This window comes from Epinephelus moara, chromosome 9 (genome assembly GCF_006386435.1).
Source record: "Epinephelus moara isolate mb chromosome 9, YSFRI_EMoa_1.0, whole genome shotgun sequence".
In the NCBI taxonomy this organism is placed as follows: domain Eukaryota; kingdom Metazoa; phylum Chordata; class Actinopteri; order Perciformes; family Serranidae; genus Epinephelus; species Epinephelus moara.
This window is the reverse complement of record NC_065514.1, coordinates 33187296-33207515: the sequence shown is the minus strand read 5'-3', so window position 1 is coordinate 33207515 and position 20220 is coordinate 33187296. Positions and strand designations below refer to the sequence as shown.

General features: G+C 38.9%; 2 protein-coding genes across 2 annotated transcripts in view; both read right to left on the bottom strand.

Moving 5' to 3' along the window:
* Nucleotides 1-1050: 1050 nt before the first annotated feature.
* On the bottom strand, nt 1051-8001 carry ccdc82 (coiled-coil domain containing 82). Its single transcript, XM_050052504.1, has 2 exons — nt 6764-8001; nt 1051-5748 (listed from the first exon to the last, which is right to left on the bottom strand). The coding sequence occupies exons 1-2, from the start codon at nt 7304-7306 to the stop codon at nt 5572-5574; spliced, it is 720 nt and encodes a 239-aa protein (XP_049908461.1). The 5' UTR covers nt 7307-8001; the 3' UTR covers nt 1051-5571.
* A 1264-nt stretch (nt 8002-9265) lies between these two features.
* The window catches only part of wdr91 (WD repeat domain 91), a 28139-nt gene continuing 17184 nt past the window's right edge, over nt 9266-20220 (bottom strand). The window contains exons 10-18 of the mRNA XM_050052503.1: nt 20043-20097; nt 19828-19923; nt 18541-18635; nt 15607-15760; nt 13251-13359; nt 12160-12272; nt 11898-12005; nt 11564-11653; nt 9266-9605 (exon numbers count right to left, since the gene is read on the bottom strand). Of these exons, the coding sequence (XP_049908460.1) occupies nt 9441-9605; nt 11564-11653; nt 11898-12005; nt 12160-12272; nt 13251-13359; nt 15607-15760; nt 18541-18635; nt 19828-19923; nt 20043-20097 (985 nt within the window). The 3' untranslated portion in view covers nt 9266-9440. The remainder of the gene's footprint in view (nt 9606-11563; nt 11654-11897; nt 12006-12159; nt 12273-13250; nt 13360-15606; nt 15761-18540; nt 18636-19827; nt 19924-20042; nt 20098-20220) is intronic.

Below are 20220 nucleotides of genomic sequence, written 5' to 3'. Positions count from 1 at the left end.
GCAGACGGCTACAGTAAAGGGCTGGCAGAGCATCACCAGGGAAGAAACCCAGCATCTGATGATGCCTATGTGTCCAACACTTCAGGCAGTCATTGACTGTAAAGGATTTGCAACCAAGTATTACAACTGACTGTTTAATTGATGATTATGTTAGTTTGTCCAAATACTTATGAGCCCTTAAAGTTGGGGGACTTTGTGAAGAAATGGTTGTCATTCCTACACGGTTCATACTACATTTTTGAAAAAAGCCTTAAATGAAAGCTGAGAGTCTGCACTTTAAGCAGGTATTCATTGTTTCATTTAAAACCCATTGTGGTGGTGTAGAGAGCCAGAATGACGACAACTGTATCATTGTCCAAATAATTATGGACCTGACTGTATATCACACTCAGAATAACTTAATCTGAGTAACTGTCATTTCTGTTGATTTGATATAGAAACATTGATACATTTTATTTTTATTAAATATGTTTCACATATTTATACTTGGATCTTTTTTAAAGACATTAATATGCAACATTTTATAAAATGTAATAATGTACATATTTACAAATATCCCCCTGCCCTTGATGATTATATTTGTCAATTCAATATTGATATTGGTACGCTTTTATTTGTAGATATACATTTTTTGGATTTATTTTTATGGCAGATTTTTTTTTTTTTTTCTAATTTGACTTTTTTTCTTTATTTAAAAAAAATCATTTTCATAACTGTTTTTTTGTTAATATGATAGTTTAAGATTATATTGAAATCATTTTAACCTTCTTGTTAGTTTCTGCTCAGTATTTTGTACTTATCAGAGGAGGAGGCTGGCTGCGTTTTTTGTTCGTTTTAATTGAATTGAATTGAATTTTATTTCATTTTGACCCTCCCTGAAGCTACAAATATTTTCCCTTGAGCCTCCCCGAGTAACTGGTGGAAAACGTATGAACCTAACTCCACCATAAATTAGTTATTAGATTTTTAGACGTACCCTTTGATGTTTGAAAGTTAAAAGTTAAAAATGGAAGATGCTGGTTAGTTTGTGTAAGCAGTTCATTTTTGGCAAAATTTTAAATGAGACACACAGAATAAACTGATGATGAACTATCACTGTTTAAAGCTCTGGGCTGAGTTCGGCCCAACAAAGTGTGGCAAAACATTTATTTAAACAGAAACAGCAATGTTTAACACCTGTTGTGTTATCCAGATGCATTGCCTTAAAATACTGGTTAACTGAAATCAATTCAAACATGCTTTATTGGCATCATGGGAAACACATGCATTGTCAAACCAAATAGTTATGTTGTATGTATGTTGTATGCCCCTCCCCTAAGCCAAAATTAAAAACATGAGTCCCTCCCTAGTGCTTAAAAAAATATTTGACATGCCTCCCCTGTTTTGCACCACCCCCTTCCTCCTCTTAAATAATGAACAGTCCCCAAAAACAACAGTTCTGAATGTTGAGCATTGTAGCAGTTAGTAAATTAAGATGTGTGAGAAAAACAGATTTGTGTGTATGCTACAGATCCCACTGGTACCACAGACAAGTGGGAAAACAAATGTCCAAATCATCTGTTATACACTATACTGCAGCTCTCAACATATATACAGTAACACTGGCACAAGCAGTGTCTGTGCTTTTTCATATTTGTAGGTATTTATACATTGTTTACAACAGTATGTAGAGGTGTGTTCAAACATAATGCAGAGGAAGTGTGAATGTGAAAACTGGAAAAAATACACACGCAAATACTAAAATATTTTTAATTTCAACAATTTTCTGGAAGCACAAAATGTTGCACCATTTTTAAAAAGTGTAAAGGTGCGGTAATTGTGAGATCTCTGTATGAAGGCTCGGTCAAAGCATCATGGGAGATGCAGTCGTGAGAGCCATCGAAATGTTTAAATGTTTAATTGAGGTGTTCAGATGTTACTGTCCTGAGGCTTCAGCACTCAGTTTATCATTCAGTTTTCATCTATAAAAATAAATGAGCAATATCTTACAGCTGGGGCAGGCTGATTCATGGGAAATGTAGTGATCTACCGAGACAGTTAAGATGTGAGGATTTCCAACACAGCATTTGTTGGTCAAAAAAAGAATCTTTATTAATAAAAGAGGTGTTTTCAACAGGGCAGGTTGGTCTGAAGAGCTTTATACAGCAATAAAAGACCACGACAGCTATGACGAATGTGCGTTTATCATCACTATTCTGTATAATATACTCAGTCCAACAGATGAGTGAAAAGCAGAAAAGGCCACAAGGCTCTTAAACCATCTCTTGGTTCAGTTTGAACAGCTGCAGACTGAAAACTGGGCATAAAAGAACATCCTCTACAGCTCAGTTTCTCACCAGCTGCCAGCTTATTTGCTGAGCTTATGATTAGGGAGTTCTTTTTTCCAGTCTGTGACTGCACTTAAACGCACCATTACACAGGAAGAAGGAAGGAAAAAGGGAAGGAAGGAAATATTGAAGGGAAGGAGGAAATAAGGAAAGGAAGGAACAAGGATTAAGGGAATATTTAAAAAGAGCAAACTTTGGATTAGGGACATTGTAAGTAAAATGTACATTATCACATAAATGCAGCACTGTAACAGATTTTAGAGAGAAATAAATAGATAGAAAAGTACAAAGAAAGTTTTTAGGTGGGCCGCCCAAATAAATTCTATTTACAGGAAACACTGCACCCCTTCTCCTGCTGTATTTATATGTTAATAACATTAACACAAGTGCTTTCAGCAAGTGCAAAAAGCAAACTGTAATCAATTCTCTGCATTTAGGAGAAATCTCTGATGACATGTTAATTTTTTTTTTTGGTTTCTTTTAGGCTGAATCTTATTTTGATAGTTCTGTCCATCTTTCTTGTCAGCCACCATGTCATGTTTTTTTAATGAGCAAAGATTCAAAAGTCATCGACCAGGAGTCAGCGGACCTTTACATTTAACACCAGAGAACATCTCTAAACAATGACCAAACTTACATTACAACTCAACTGTCAGAGCTTAAGTCTCGCACATACACTCTGGGCATTTTTGGACAATCTGGTTTATAACCTACGCCTGCGACAAAGGATTATTCTCATTATCAATTCATTTGCAAATTATTCTTCTAATTAACTATTTTTGCTATTAAATGTTAAAAAAAAAAAAGAAAGAAAAAATCTCAATGACTCTCTCCTAAGTCCAAGGTGACATCTTCAATGTCTTCATTTGTCCAACCAACAGTCCAAAACCCAAAGATATTAATTTAACCATTGTAAAAAGCAAATTCCCTCATTGGAGAAGCTGCAACCAGAGTGCCTGCCCGGTCAAATATACTTATAACTCACAGAAGAGATGGACAAAAATACCAAAAAGATACAGACATATCTGCAAACGCCTTTAAAAAAAAATCTAATAAAATGTCTGCTTTGCAGAACAGAGTGTGATTTGATCTTTTGTTTGAACTAAAAAGTAAATAAAAAAGAAGGAAAGTGCAACAAAGAAGAATCTTAGCGCTGTCAGTTGGGTATGTTCAATGTCTCTGAATACTGCAGTACCCAGAAGCCTCGGCAGCCAGCATCCATCATGTTCAGAATGCTCTGTCACTACAGACAGAAACTAAACAAGAACCTGGAGCTTTCTGACTGGATTTTTCTTATAGCAATACTCCAGACTTGTGGTTGACTTCTCTTCTAGAGTTGTCATGTTCACAGTCTGTTACCTTTGATGTTTGAACAAATCTCTTGGGAAATCTCTTGGGCTCAGTGTTCTCAGCATCTGTACTAATATTTCAGCCAAGTGAGTTTCTCATTCCACAGACAGTCAGCTGACACTGATAAAGCAGAAACACTAGATACACTAAACATAAAGCCTCTGGAGCAGAGTCTCTACTCAAATCAACACTGAAGCTGCAGCAGCCTTCACATCAAAAGGTGACTGATAGCACATCACTCTGCCAGTTAAGTCATAAACCACTGTTAACTGTTGGTATGCTGCTGATGATCTACTGATGTATGCCTGTTATTGACAACATGTCTCTCATTTGAGCATGAAAATTTGTTATTGTCCTTAACTGAAGGTCGACTTACTAGCTGTTTGTGGAGCTTTCAGCAACTACAACAACTTCTTTTTGTTTTTCTTGTGGTCTCAAAAACCATGAAATAAGGCTAAAAGCTCTGGAAAAAGCCAGTGAGTGAACCTTGTTGAAATTATTTTTGTCCCACAGTACGACTGATGTCCACTGAGTGATAACACCTCTACACATAATTAAAAAAACAAAACAAGTAATACTAGAATATAATAAAAGCTATGGATATCTGACATAATGCACTGGCACCTAGCATTCATGGTTAAATCACTGACATGCTGTACAGTTAAAGGGTAACCTTGGAATTTAACTACTTGGACCAAATTTTCACGGATTTTTGTGTCTATGTGGCTAGAGGAGACAATTTTTGAAACTGGTCCAGTATTGAGAGAGTCCTGCAGCCAGCAACGATGAAATAGACTAATGTAATCCCTGGGGCCAACTGAGCACTTATTTTATTATTTATAGTTTTATTTTGTTTCTGTCCACTTTAAATAAAGTGTGTTTTACAATGATAAAATTTAAGTTTATCTAAAAGGAGTCTGGTGTGTTTGACAATAGCCATTTCAGGGCTGTTCTGCTTAAACAAAAAGATCTTACTTTTTAACAAAGACATTGGGGTCCTTTCAATCTTTCAATAAGGTTTTCAGACACTTACAATAACAATCTGAGCCTGTCAGTGGCAAAAACAAATGCTTTCAGTGGACTTACACTGACGGTGCTCAATTTCCCCCAGGGATTGCATTGCAGCCTGTTTCACTGCTGCTGCCTGCAGCCCTCTTGCTCAATACTGGACCAATTTCAAAAATCGTTGTTTCCATTAGACACTTAGACACAAAAACATGGGAAAATTGGGCCCAGGTTGAAAAATAATGAAGTTACTATTCAACACTGTCGCTAAATTTAATTAATAAGCTGCAATTTAAACAATGTCCAACAGGCTACACTCACTCCGCTAGCCATGTGGGTAGAATATGTAGCAAGGACTAGCCGCAATAGCTTAGACCAAGTTCACATTATCACAGTTTTACTCATTATCTACCAGTGAAAAACCACACCTGTCAGTGGAACATGGGTGTCATGACAGCTATCTGGGATCAACAACTGGGATAAGTTACTTTGGGATTAATAAATAAAACTGACTTGACACATGTCAGTAGATCAGCAGGGGTAGATCACTATGAATTATCATATGGCACTGGCCCAGGAGTGACGTATCCATGAGCCACTTTTCTCAGCATGGCTCTAAAGCTGCGACCCAATTCAGGCTCCACTTCTTTCACCAAAAACAATGCTTAACGGGTCAACGGGGCTGTCTAATTCACCTGCACATCTTTATGTTGCATTTCACCAATGTCTGTTTCTATAGCAACAAAAACCTGGTGAAAATCTCCAGTTTTAAGTGTTTTTGTTTTCCACTTTAAATGCTGCAGGAGAAAAAAAACTGTACAAACTAACAGTTATGAGTCATTTTCAGATGGTTTAGTTCTTCACATTCAAACTCCTTCGCTAAATGGGTCTACTTCTCCTCCTCCTCCTCTTCTTCTTTTTCTTCCGCCTCTTTCTCCACCTTCTCTTGGCCTCCTTCATCAACTTCTGCAGCCTGTTTATTGTTGCCGTTTTCTCCTCCGCCTCCATCTTCATCACCACCAGCCTCTTCCTCACCTTCTTTGGACTCTTCCTCATCACTAGCACCCTGAAAATACAAACACATTTTAGACTTTGTTAGATTCTGTTTTCAGGCAAAAGATAAAAGGTGAAGCTTAAACTGACCGCTGAGGTAGTTAGAAGAAACTTTCAGAAAGAACGAGCACAGTCCAGATTTAGATATTTAGGATATGTAATATGTCTCTGTCCTTTTAGCTTTTCTTTCAATCATTTAAATCAATACTTGCTATCATTTAGGGACTGTTCTCTATTTATGAGAGGTGAGGGGAGGTGAGGTATGACTTTTTTTTTTTTACCCTCCCTGGAGCTACAAATATTTACCCTCCCTGAGTGACTGGTGGAAAATGCATGACCCTCCCACCACCATTAATTAGTTAGATTTTTAAAACTAACCCTTTGATGTTATTAAGTTAAAAATTGAAGGGAAAAAAATCCTCTAGTTGCAGATTGAAAACTTGTTTTTTTACTGTTGTCTTGCATGCTGATTAGTTAGTGCCATCAGTAGTTATTTTTTGCTACATTTTAAATGAGATGTAGAATAAAGTGGTTTAAATTAAAGTCAATATTTTCCGATCAGATTTGGTTAAGTTTCTTCTTCGGAAATTTGAAAGCCAAACAATAATTTATGTTACAGCTTTTGGCTATGATAAATGACATAATTTTCCAATTAAAAAAACAAAAGGGTTTGAAAGGCATATTTTCTTTAAAAATAGGTGATAAAATAAATACAAAATATAATCATATCAAATTGAATGCCCCTCTCCTAAGACAAATTAAAAGACATCAGTACCTCTCCAGCGCTAAAAAATGATTTGAAATGCCTCCCACCTTTTGCACCACCTCCTCCTCCCCCCTCACAACTAATGAACAGTCCCTTACTAACCCAACCTTTAATTCAAACATTAAAAACCCTGAGTTTTATGAAGTCCAACTGTCTAGCTGTAACACTAAACCCATTAGATAATTATAACTATTATTATATGCACATTTTACCTTCTCAGTTAAAGGATTTAGTATGATAGGGGTCTAGATGTGTACGTTACCTGCTTAAGGCGGCTTCTCCTCCGATTCGGGACCCGGGCCTTCATCCTCCGTGACAGCGCCATCAGCTTGTTGTGTCTCTGCTTCCTCTTCGCCTTCTCCGCCTCCTCTATCCGCTTCTCCTCCGCATGATCCGAGTCCGACTCGTCCTGCCGCTGTAGCCTGCTCCGCTTCCTCGGCTGCACCATCCTCTTCGGCTGGCTCCTGTCCCCGTCCTCATCATTAGTTGAATCCTCCTCCCCGGGACTGGAGGACGAGGAGCTGTCGTCGCCTCCCAGGAACGAGCGCTTTCTGCGGGTCACGGAGCGGCTGTCGTCGCTAGAAGTCGCCCCGGAATCGCTACGGCCCCGGTCCTCCTGCTCGCTGTCCTCCTCCGGGGAGCTGTGGAAGTCGGATTGGGATCCAGACGAGGAGGAGGAGGTGAAGGACCCTTCGTCACTGTCGTCCAAGATTGAGGCGGGCAGGCCGATCTGTCGCTTCTTCGATGCGTCCACCTTGGTTTTCCGCATCGACGCGAACATTTTGCGCTTGTACAAGCTCTCCATGTCTGCGCGCGGTACCAGATCCCGGTGACATTAAACACAAAACCGAAAAAGAGGAGCGGACTGGGTGTAAACAAGCTAACGGTGCAGCTAGTTAGCTTCTATTGCCTGCGCGTCACAACAACCAGAGCATGTTATTTCTGTTGACAGCACAACATGGAGCCTGAAGTCGCCTCCGTGCAGATGTATTTTTCGACTGCTCACGGAAACGTTTTGACTGTGTGTGGTGAAATAGAATTTACAAACTAAAAACGGGACATTTCGTGGGTGATCTTGTCAGTCTTGCTAGCTGTGTGTTATTGTTGTGGCTCCCGCTTCTTCTTCGCTGGTAGAAATTACAGCACAGACCATTAGAGCTCCCCCTGCGGCGGAGAGCAGTAACCGCTGCTGCAGACTGACGGACCCTAAAAACTCAAAGCAGTCAACATTAAAGGAATACTTCACCCACGAAATGATCATGTATGTATCAGTTATTGATATCGTGTTACTTTGAATTCGCGAGGGAAACATTTTCTTGCATGCCTCAGGCGAACAAAGAATCCAGAAACAGCAAACATTGTTGATTAATTTAGGTAAACAGCGACCACATTTAAAAACAGCAAAACTATATCAAAATATGTTTTCAAATTCTCACAAAACTCATGCAGCATAATCTAACTCTCAATATGCAGCCAAACACATTTTTTGAAAATCTTATTTTTTTTAAACTGAACTGAAAGTGGGGAAACTTATCTATGCTCTCCTTAAAGCCACTAAGCCAGACTCAAATAGGGTAATTAGGCTTTTTAGCAAAAATACAGGTACTTGGGAAGCATTGAGCATACCACTGGATAATTGAGACTTGGATTATCCTGCACAAGCTATCAGATGACAGTTTGTAAACTGATGTTTTGGTGTGGTTTTGCTGTTGTTAAATGTGGCCCCCAATCAATCAATAAATCACTATTCCCGTTATTATATGACGAGGCATCCAAGAAAAATAAATTTTTCTTCACTAATTCAAGGTAACGTGGCATGACTAATTTTTAGAAAAGGTCATTTTGTGGGTGAGGTATTCCTTTGATTCAGTGTGTATGTGATCCACAAACCAACACTTACTTTAATGACAAATCTTTTTGAAACGGTGTGCCTCTCATTACCACGGTCTCCTCCCACTAAAAAAGTGCAGCTAATAAACAGAGGCTGATAGCAAATTTAGGCAACAAAATACAAAATGTAAAGTTTGTAGGCAAATACAGTTTATGGATATATTGATGCCAAATTGACAAGAATACTGTCGACATACAGTATGACACCTTTTATCTTTCAGTTTCTAGAGTTATGTGTTTTTGTGGACACATAAGGAATTGTTAATATGTCATATTTTAAAGAGCGAGTTTGTTATATTTTCAACCACTAGAAGGATGGGAAATATTCTCAGAAGGGATCTAGTTATAGTCTTGCAAGTAGTGACCCTGCAACATCCCCAGTTGTGTACAGTGTGTGACTAAACACTCACATTGTCTTTAAATGTGAGAGGGTGTCACACTTTCTTCTTTTAATGGTAGGCATAAGTCTCAATAAATTGCAACAAAGTTATACACAAGCCGTCTCATGTAAAGAGCAAGGAGGATGGGTGAGGGCTGAGATACGCACAGGCTCAGAGGCAGATAGGCTCATGATGAGAGAAGATGTTTACATGAGAGAAGAATTAAAATGTAGGTTTATTATTTTACAAAGAAACATTTACATATCATGTTTTTATTTCTTGAAAAATCCCACCTGAAAAAATGACCTTTACATTTTTTCTCTCATGCATCCCCTAGAGGCAGCTCGTGCACACACTACACTTTGGGAATCCTTGTTGTAAGGTGATAACATGTCAGATCTGTGTGTCAGGAGGTCGTAGAGTTCCTCTGCACCCTAGAGGCCTAGAAATCTCATCAATGCAGCTTTAATGAAGAAACCTGCTCTCAGATTGAACTTTCAGTGGGATTTTAATGTTAATATGAATTTATAACAGGTTAGTGACTTTTTATTGTGTAACATTATGAAACATTATGATTCTGGAATAATCTTCATCAGCAACTGAGCAAACGTATCCAGTTTATTATAAACTCTGACGACCTCTGGCCCCTCAGGTTTATCAGGTCATCAGTCAGGATTTCTGTGCCAGGAGTGTGCTCAGTTTAATCTTCCCATCCATTGAGGCGGTCAGACAGGTGCCGCAGTCCACTGCCGAGCACCAGTCGACTGTCACCACCGGTGCTTTGTGCCCACCCAGTGACAGCACACTCTCAAGCGCTGGCTCCCCATTGGTCAGCTGGAAAAAGGAAAGACATGTCAGAAAATCAAAATATAAACATAATTTAGAAAAGGGCTTCGGCGTTAACATTTGAATAAAACACATTAATTGTGTGCTGCTATTTTGTCCTTTCAATGCACTGTTGTTAAGCCACTGCAGTGGCTTCCTGCTTCCTGCTGCCACAGTGATGGAAAATAAGACACCACAGTGCTTTTGAATAGCTCCTTTCACTTGAAAAAAACTCCCAGATGGTTTAGTTGACAAGTCAAAAGTAATATGCACCTTGTGTCACACAGAAATAAAATATCACCAAAGTACTTTGGGTTTGAGCTACCACCTATGAGCTAAGCTCACAAGTGCAACTAATCAGACTGATGTCAGCGGGCAACCACATCGCCAAAGATGGCAAAGCACTATTTTGGAGTGTGGGAATCACCACAGACCTGTGGATGAATCTAAATCTAAGAAACTAACTGTAGCACTTGCTAAATGGGTGTACAAAGGCTGTGTCCTTGCCGCAGAGGGTTCAGATTCGATTCCAAACCATGGGCCTTTGCTGCACGTCATCCCCCCTCTCTCTTCCTCTTTCACACTTTATCTGTCCTATCAAATAAAGGCAAAAAGCCCCCATACCATTGTAACCATACCATTAAAAATGTAATTAATCATGATTAACTATTAAAATTTAGCAATTAGGTACTAAATCATTTGACAGCCCGGAATTTAAGTCAAAATTGAAACAAACACAGCAGTTGATGGGAAATTAGAAAACAAAACACCAAAAAAGTATTTAAATTAAAAGTATTTCAAATTAAATATTCATGCTGGTTTAACCAGGAAAAACTTAACTGATGGTTATTCAATTTCTTATTTTTAAAGAGAGAGAATCGCATAAAAATAGCTACAATAAATGTAATAATAAATATTATATACACATAAAAACACTAAAACTAAATAAAAAAATAACAAATACATATCATAATTAATGAAAAACATACACAACATATACATTTTAAGAGCATTTTAAGAAGCTGAGATATAAATAACTAGAATTACTGCCTTGTAAATGTATGCCACTGCACACCAATCATGTTCCTCTTACAGTTTACATCCATGTTTGTGAAAACATGGATGCTTCACACCCACCTTCCTTCCAACAGCACACAAGATCTGTACAGTCAGCACAATTTCAAGATTAGCGCACCTTCTGTTCCTGAGATATGACACTGAATAATGGACAGAAATGTGTTTTTGCAGAACATTATGATGTCATAGTGAAGCTGACCTTTGACCTTTTGGATATATAATGTCATCAGTTCATTATTATATCCTATTAGACATTTGTGTGAAGTTTTGTCATTGTAAGTGTATCTTGAATTATTGAGTTACGGTCAAAAACATGTTTTGTGAGGTCACAGTGACTTTGACCTTTGACCTTCTGTCACCAAATTCTAATCAGTTTATCCTTGAGTCCAAGTGAATATTTGTGCCAAATTAAAAAAAAAAAGTAGCTCAAGACATTCCTGAGATATTGTGTTCACAAGAACGGGACAGATGGATGGATGGACAGACAGATGGACAACCTGAAAACATCATGCCTGTGGCCACGACTATTGCCGGTGCAGAGGCATAAAAATATCCTTTTTTTTTTTTTTGCCTTTTCTTTTTAAAAATTTGATACTACAGCTTAAGAATGACAGGAAAGGTGGAGAGATAGAGGGAGGATGATATGCAGCGAAGGGCTGCTAGTTGGAATGGAACCTGGGCTGCTGTGATAGGGACACAGCCCTAGTACATGGGGCACCCACTCTACCAGCTGAGCTACTGGGTGTCCCACATAAAAATATTCTGGATAAAACCAGAACAGTTGAGTGTGGCTGAGAGGTGCACATATGTTGACAAATTGCAACTGCTGTACATTAAACCCCAGGTTTACTGCATATTTATCATATCTTATTTAATGAAGGTGTATTTACTCTGTATATGAGTCCTCCGGTGCTGGAACAGGTGAGGATGTGTTGGCCTTCAGAGTCAAAAGCAAAGAGTCGACCTCGAGGAACCTGAACCTGAACAAGAGTCATAAATTTAGACATCAATGTATCATTAAATTCATTTGATCCATTTCATTCTTTTACCTAATACTCCATCAGAAGTTTTTTTATTTTCCTCTGACCTAATTTAACTATGATGACATCCTGATTTTATAGTACTTTAGTAAATGAGAAGGAAATGATGAAAATAAATAAATTCATAAAAAAAAAGGCCCTGCAGACTGTGAGGTGAACCTGTTTCCATAGTAACACTACTTACCTGTTTGTATCCACTATATCCTGACAGGATGAAGGGCCCCGTGGCATCCTGAGTTAAAACCTGCTCCGACTGCTTCACCCCACAACGATGGATGTTCCACTGGATGAACTGAACACAGACACATTTATTCAATAAACTCAAAAGTGCTATGGTAGTGTCTTTCCAAACATGCAACATGCTCTGCAACATTAAAACACATTTTAATCTGGAATCTGTACACATTCTATAACTAGGATGGCTTTTCCCAACAATACACACACACCTTGCCGTCTTCTCCGATGCTGAAGACGGTGTTTTCATCGTAGCTGAACTCCACACTGTAAACTTCTCCATCGTGAGCTCTCCAGCTCATAGCACTCTCATATCGCTGCATATCTACACCAGAGATTCATATGTAAATGTCACAGAAAGTACTCCAAAAAGTAGAACTATGTTCACATACAGAAACTGAATGTAACTACACATCTTTATACTGTACTGTGCAATGTGCTGTTTAATGTACTGAGCTGGTTCAGTAGGATATTAAATGCTCAGGACTGATGTGAAAGTCTTTGCTGAGAGAATGATTGAGATTTTTTGACTGTTAGTCAGAAAAAAAACACTGTCACTTTGAGGTCCTGAAGCATTAAAGGTCATCTGACATTACTCCTGAGATTTGACACTGTAAGTGATGGGGTGGGACAAAAAAATCATTTTTGCAAAATATTGTTGTACTCTCTCTCGCAATAAATAATCGATACACTGAAGGCAAATATCGATATTTTATTACAACACACACTCATATTAATGTTCATGCACTTTAATGTGTCCAGCTGTCCAGTGTTTACAAGCCTAGGAGGCAGTGAGGCACTATGCAAAAGTATTCATGCACATGTTTCTTTGTACATTGTTTCATGTACTAAGTCAGCAGTTTTGCACAAAAAATGTTTGAAGTTTTGGAATAAATGCATAATTACAGACGTTTTCCTTTTTATGGGTATTTTTTTCTTTTTCAGTCACATATATTGTGATATATCGTTGATGAAATTTCTTGCAATATATCGATATATATATATATATATATATATATATATTGATATATTGCAAGAAATTTCATCAATATAATTAATTTATAATTTCACGATAATATCACGATATATATATATATATATATATATATATATATATACAGTGTATATATATGTATATATATATATATATATATCGTGTATCGTGATATTATCGTTATCGAGGGCCAAATATCGTCACAGTATCGAATCATGAGTTACTCCCACCCCTAGTAAGTGATCATATTGTCGACAGAGGAATCTACAATGAAAAGAGTCATTTGTTGTGTCTCTGATAAACACTGACCAAACAGTCTGATGACTCCGTCGGCAGCTCCAGTCACCAGCAGGTTTCCATTGTGGTTAAAGGCTGTGCAGTTAATGGCTACTGGTTCAGGTTCTAAAGAAAACTGGAGCTGAGAAACAGACAGAGCACTGATTAGACCACAACCACAGGAATTACATATACTAAAGCTTATGCTAAACATGCTCATGCTGGTCCTCAAGTGCACACACCAAGTTATAAGTGTTAGCATAGGTGTGGACTAGTGTTGCAATGGTATGATTTTCATGGTACGATAACCGTCTCAGGAAATATCATAGTTTCACAGTATCGCGGTACTACAGAATTTATATTATCATCAGTCTCAATGACTCTTAAAGGAATGAAAATGAAAGGGTCATTGTTGGTTGAACAAACATTCTCTTACTATCATTGAAACGTGAAACCATTTTGTTAATGGAAGTATGTGAAAAAAGTCTCCCCTTAGAAAATAACTTAAATAAAGGGGAGATTCAATGTCTAGTTGCATTTTTGTCAATACTTTAAATAAGCAAAAGTAAATGGTATGATAACCATCAACTTTTATATCATGGTATACTTGAAACCCGTATATCGCTGCAACCCTAGTGTGGACTTATTATTCTGCTGGCATTAAATTCAGTGAAAGACCGCATTATGACTTGTGTAGGACTCAAAACTCAAGGTTTAGGACTTGTCAGTCTTGACTTGGGACTGGACCTGATACTTGTGCACAAAGACTTGGTCCCACCTCTGAGTGTGAGAGTGTAACCTTTATGATGTTAGTGTGCATGAACATTACATTAGCATAGTTTAGTAGTACATAGAGCATTTTAACGTGGCAGCTGTTAACGTGTTAGCGTGCTAACATAATAGCATTAATGATGTATCCATGTCTTCTGTCACTTTACTTTTTTCTCCATATGTTTGTTGATTTTTCATTCTCCCCTCACTTTAGATTTGTATGAAGGCTTGCCTTTTATTATCTATTTCTTTTACTTTCTCGATGTATTTGTACCTATTGCTTGTCCTTGCACTGCTGAAACAACTGCATATCCCCTCTAGAGATCAATAAAGGCTTTTCTTATCTTATCTTATCTTATCTTATCTTATCTTATCTAATCTTATCTTACCGTACTGCACTGTACCGTACCTTACTTTACCTTCTTACCGTGCCCTACCGTACCTTACTTTACCTTCTTACTGTACCGTACCATACTGTATTTTACCTTGCCTTACTTTACCTTCTTTCTGTACCTTACCTTACCATCTAACCGTGCCTTACCTTACCTTACCTTACCATATTTTACTTTACCTTACTTCACCTTTACCTTCTTACCGTATTTTACCCTACCTTACCTTCTTACCATACCTTACCTTGCCTTACCTTCTTACCGTACCTTACTTTACCTTACTCCTTCTTATCATACCATACCTTACCTTACCTTACCTTACTTTACCTTCTTACTTGTACACTGACTTGTGAATGGTGTTAATGTCAACATCCAAGTTGTAATTATGACTAAAATCTCTTCTGAAAACTGATATACCTTTCTTGGTGCCTAAAATGTAAATGTCTGAAAACGCAAACAAACACGGATGCATCATGTCAGCCAAAGTCCATCACCTATGGTAAGTTAATCTACGGATATGTTATATTATCAATGCAAGTAGTTAATCCTCACAAAACCAACTTAACAATCATCTACGATGACCTGAACATTCACAAGTTTGAAAAACATGACAATGTTTCCCATCACTATCACCCGTCTCATATGACATGACCCTAAGTTAGTAGTAAGTAAGTTCAGAGGTGTCCAACCATGTGCCATGTAGAGCCAACAATCTTAAGGTTTTTATTCCAGCTGATCACCTCAGCGGACAGTTTTACTGACAAGCAAATGAGTGGGTGGAGTCTGGTGGGAATGAGAACCAGGCCGCTGACCCTGGTAGCACATGAGTGGTCAATTTACGCCACAATGTCTGACAATGTACAGCTTGATGCCTAACAATGGACACCACACAGTGGATAGGTCATGCATGTATTAACAGAGCTGATACAGCGTGTCAGAGTCAGCCTAGCTGCCAGTTTGTGTTACACCGACTAAAAAAAACACTGCAGCCCAGATGCCACACACACACTTCTGAATGTATCAGCAATCACCAGGTGTCGGGCTGACAGTGGCCGGTTGCAAAATTTTAACCTACTGCCCAAACCTAGTTGGCACCTGGTTATGACAAGTAAGGACAACGTGTGGAATAAAAAAGACAATATTTTTGCCTTTGTTGCATCAATGCTGACTTTCTGAACAGTTTTATTTTTGCTCATTAGCTAAATAACTTTACTGAAGTGTTTAATTACCTGTTGTTTGACAGTCTTTGTGTCCCAGAGCAGCAGCTGTCCAGACACCGGAATAGGGAGTCGAGGTGCAGATTCACCACTTCCTGATCGACTGAGAGCTGCAGCTGAACAGACAAACGACGAACCGCTGGGACTGCAGGCTAAAGACAAGATACTGAGAAACAGAGGATGAACATATTACCATTCTAATTTGTATTTCAACAGTGAACATTAGTAATTGATATTTGACAAAATGTAGAACTCAAACATGTAATGTTTATCCAAGTGCCCGCCTGGTTTATTTTAATCTATTTTGTCAAGTAGAAGTTTCAGCATGAATTACTGGATAGATTGCCATGAAACTTGGTACAAACATATATGTTCCCCTCAGGATTAACTGTAATTGCTTTGGTAACTGCTTATTCCTCATTTAGCGCCATCATCAGGTGACATCAAAGTTCAAAGTGGTTTTTCATTTACCCAAACTTTGGTTTATGACCCCAAATGCCTGCTTGACTAATGACATTCCCATCAGCCACAGCTTTAATTTACGCAAATCAGAACATGCTAAACTAAGACAGTGAACATGGTAAACACTCAACATTAGAATGTTAACATTATCATTTTAAGCATGTTAGTTGCCATGAGCATTTGTGTTAGCATGCTGACGTCAGCATTTAGCACAAATCATTCCTGTGCCTAAGAGCAGCCACACAGAGCTGCTAGCATGACTTTTTTTTAAACATTTGTGTTTGCGTACAGATTGAATAAATGAAATACAATGTGTTAATAAGGTGAGCTTTAGAGGTGTTGACAGGTGTATTTTTAAGGTTTTGGACATAACCAGGCTAGCTCTTTTGCCCTGCTTCTAGTCTTTGTGCTAAGATAGGCTAACGACATCCTGACTCCAGCTCTTTTTTTTTCTTTAATTGATCTCAGCCATCTCTCAACACTGAATTCACTTTTAAAAAATCCTCACACAAACAGCAGTCAATGTAGACTAAACTGTGGACCACTTGTCATTGTTTTGACACAAAATGTATTCAGTGACACATCTAAAATGCATTGTTTTTTTCTCTTTCAACTACCACTGAAACTGTGTATTTAATCTCCATTTTGCATGTTTATATTCTATTGAAACAACTGTCAACAATTGAAAATTACATCAAAAACCTAACATAACCCAAAGCTACTATATATCAGACTGCAATTAGCTAAATTGTGCCACATCTAAAATAAATCCAAATAAAGGTGTGGAAAGGAGTCAAGTAGTTGGACATTTTGGAATCGTACGGGACGATGTAGAGTTTCACTGTTCTCTTCCAGTCAGAGTGGTCTACAGCCTATCCCAGGGCATTGTCTTTTGTCTGTTAACGTTCCTCTCTATTCATCAATCTCATAGCTGAATTACTTTTCTAGTGAAGGTGGAACGTTTATGTCAACCAGCCACATGATCAGATGTCCCTCTTGGACACAATAAATGTTGGCTGTCTGGATATACCTGCACAAGGTTGCCGGGGGATGGATCAGGCATGCAAAAAGATACGTTCACAGATGTAATGTGGCAAAATGCAGAGGACAGGGTTGACTAGCACTGTTGTAATTCTATATCTGTAGCTGTCCTATACAAGTATGTATAGTGAGTATAGACCGATCAGCCAAAACAATAAAACCATTGGTGGGTGAAGTGAATAACATTGATCGTCCTGTTACAGTGCAATGTTCTCCTGGGAAACCTTGGGTCCTGGTATTCATAGAGATGCTACTTGATGTGCTCCACCCGTCCAAACACCTTGGCAAACAAAATAAACCCCTTAATGGCAACGGCACTTAACAATGGCAGTGGCCCCCCAGCAAGACAATGCACCATGCCATATCACAAAAACTGCTCAGGCATGACCTGAGGAACGGGACAAAGAGCTCAAGGTGTCGACCTGACCTCAGATACCCCAGATCCCAACCTGATCGAACATTTGAGGGACGTGCTGGTACCCCAGAGGTACACCCGATCCATGGTGGGTCCTCCTTGGAACAGACTTGGCTCTGACCTGCTAAGGCATGGACGCAGGACCTCTAGAGGGTGTCCCTTGGTGTCTGGCACCAGAGCGTTAGCTTTAGATCTTCTGAGTCCTGTGGGTGGTGAGGTGGGGTACCAGCATGTCCCACAGATGTTTGATCAAATGGGGATCTGGGGAATTTGGAGGCTAGGTTGATGCCTTGAGTTCTTTGTCACGTTCCTCGGACCATTCCTGAGCAGTTTTTGTGGTGTGGCATGGCGCATTGTCCTGCTGGGGGGGGCACAGCTACTGGGGAGTGCCGTTGCCATAATGGGGGGGGGGTGCCTGGTCTGAACTGGTGTTTAAGTGGGTGGAGCGTGTCAGGTGGCAAAATTTCCCAACAGAACATTGCATTATAACAAGATGATCAGTGTTGTTCACTTCACCTGTCAGTGGTTTTAATTTTTTGGCTGATCGCTGTATAGTAGCTTGTAGTTTTGTACTGCATGACTGGAATACCTTCAGTATTTTTCTCTCTCTCTCTTTCTTTTGTTGCAAAGTTAATTTCTGTAAGGCAGCACTATCCATACAACAAAGAAGTCCCCTTGTTTTTGTTGTAATGGAATATTAGTTTATGCTGTATGCCAATAAATAAACACACAAAAGATACTTTAGAGACAACAAACAATATTTTAATTCTTCAAGTTGTTAGAATTGCTGGGGTCATCATGTTTCTTGTTACGAGACATTGTCAGCTTCTGGTTGGAGGGTTGATCCTGAGATGTATATGCAGTGTTTTGGTTGCATTGGTGCATATTAGATTAACTGTGCTGGCCTGAATGACAGTAAAGAAAACTGTCTGACTGTTTTAAAAGGTGAACTAAATATAGAGAAATATGTGTTGACAATTGTTTAAAACTACTGTCATACAGTAGAGTGAAGGGACAAGCAGGCTTACCGTGGATGAGTTTCATCAATGTTCATCTCGTAAAGATTCTTCTTGGCGTCCGTATCGTACAGCCGCACTGTGCCAACACCGCTGCCTAGCAACAACTGACCACACACACACACACACACACACACACAGAGATATTTTGTCACTTAGTGGGACCTTCCTAGGGCTGGGGTGACGCATCGACAACGTCATCGACTACGTAAATACGTGAATTATTTGCGCGAATTATTTGCATCGACGCGTCGGTTCAAACAAGAAAATTGCAGCGTGCAAAAGCAGCAGCAGTGCTGTGCTACTGTGCTATGGCCTATTCAAATGCTGGAATTTTGTATTTATGTGACAACGCCTGAACGCAACACAGGCTCCGCTCCATTGACTGTGTGCACAGTGCCGTGCTGCAGGTTCGGGCCGGGCACGGTTATAACTGTCTCACTCTGGTCGAGTTCGGTCAGGAAAATGCAGTGCGAACCGCACTCTAGTGTGCTCACCTGTGTGTGTGTGTGTGTGTGTGTGTGTGTGTGTGTGTGTGTGTGTGCGCGCGCGCACGTGTTTGTGTGTGTTTGTGCACGCATCGGGGCCGAACTCCGCAGAGAGCAGAGGAGAATTGTAAACATGCGACCATGTAGAGACAGAAATTACATACGATAAATATCACAAGGCTATTTAGTTTGTTTAATAAAAGGACAAGGTATAGACCTGTTCTATAGGAAAGGTAACCTTAAATGACTTCTGTTGTGATCTGGTGCTATATAGAAAATAAAATTAAATAAAATTAACTTGACCTTCAAGGGGGGCAGGGTGTGCCATGAGGGGGGCGGGGCGCCCCCCTAATATAATGGTAGAGGAAACACTGATGTTTCAATAAATGTTAATGTTAATAAGAAATGTTTTGGTATTCATATTGTTTAAATTGCCTCAATCAAATAATGGAAAAATAATCGATAATCGAAAAAATAATCATTTAAATAATCGAAAAATTAATTGTTAGATTAGTGGATTAATCGAAAAAAAATAATCGCTAGATTAATCCCTAGACCTTTCACTGACTTGCATACATTCCCCAAGACTTATGTCAACCTTCACTGTAACCTACCAAGCAATATGTTTCATTAGTGGTAGAATATCTCACAGAATCATTCTATCTGTGTTGGTAATCAGGTTATTTTCTGGGCACAACAGTTAACTAATGACTGAGTGTTATCATTTATGAGGTTTAAGTGTGAACAGAACCCTGATTAATGTTTTTAATGTCAGTGTAAAGTTAATGTGCAGTCTGTGTCTTGTTTATACCAGTCTGTCTGGTTTGGTGGCCCACTCCAGAGACAGCAGAGGAGACTTGGACATGATGGTGGCTTTGGTTTGCATGATGGGGTTGAATGACCACACCTGAGGAAAAGGAGGAGGAGGGATTTTTACCTTATAATGTGTTATTAGGTATAATAATATGCAGTTTTTTTTCTTTTCTATGTTCGTACGACCCCAAACGATAAATTATGCAGACTCACCTTGATGACTCCGTCTACGTCCAAACTGGCAACCCGACGACCAGAACAGTCAACCCTGGAAAACAGAAGATGAAGGAGAAATGGATAGAGAAAAGAGAGAAGAATGAATGTTTTAGGTTTGGTTTCTAACTTTTATGTGACTTTAAAAGCCAAGTCCACCTGTAGTTAAAAGTGTACA

Excerpts from the sequence above, each read along its gene's own strand:
- ccdc82 (XM_050052504.1), bottom strand. The coding sequence starts at position 7,306 with ATGGAGAGCTTGTACAAGCGCAAAATGTTCGCGTCGATGCGGAAAACC. Across the intron at positions 5,749-6,763 it reads GGAGAAGCCGCCTTAAGCAG|GGTGCTAGTGATGAGGAAGA; the intron begins GTAACGTACACA and ends TTGTATTTTCAG.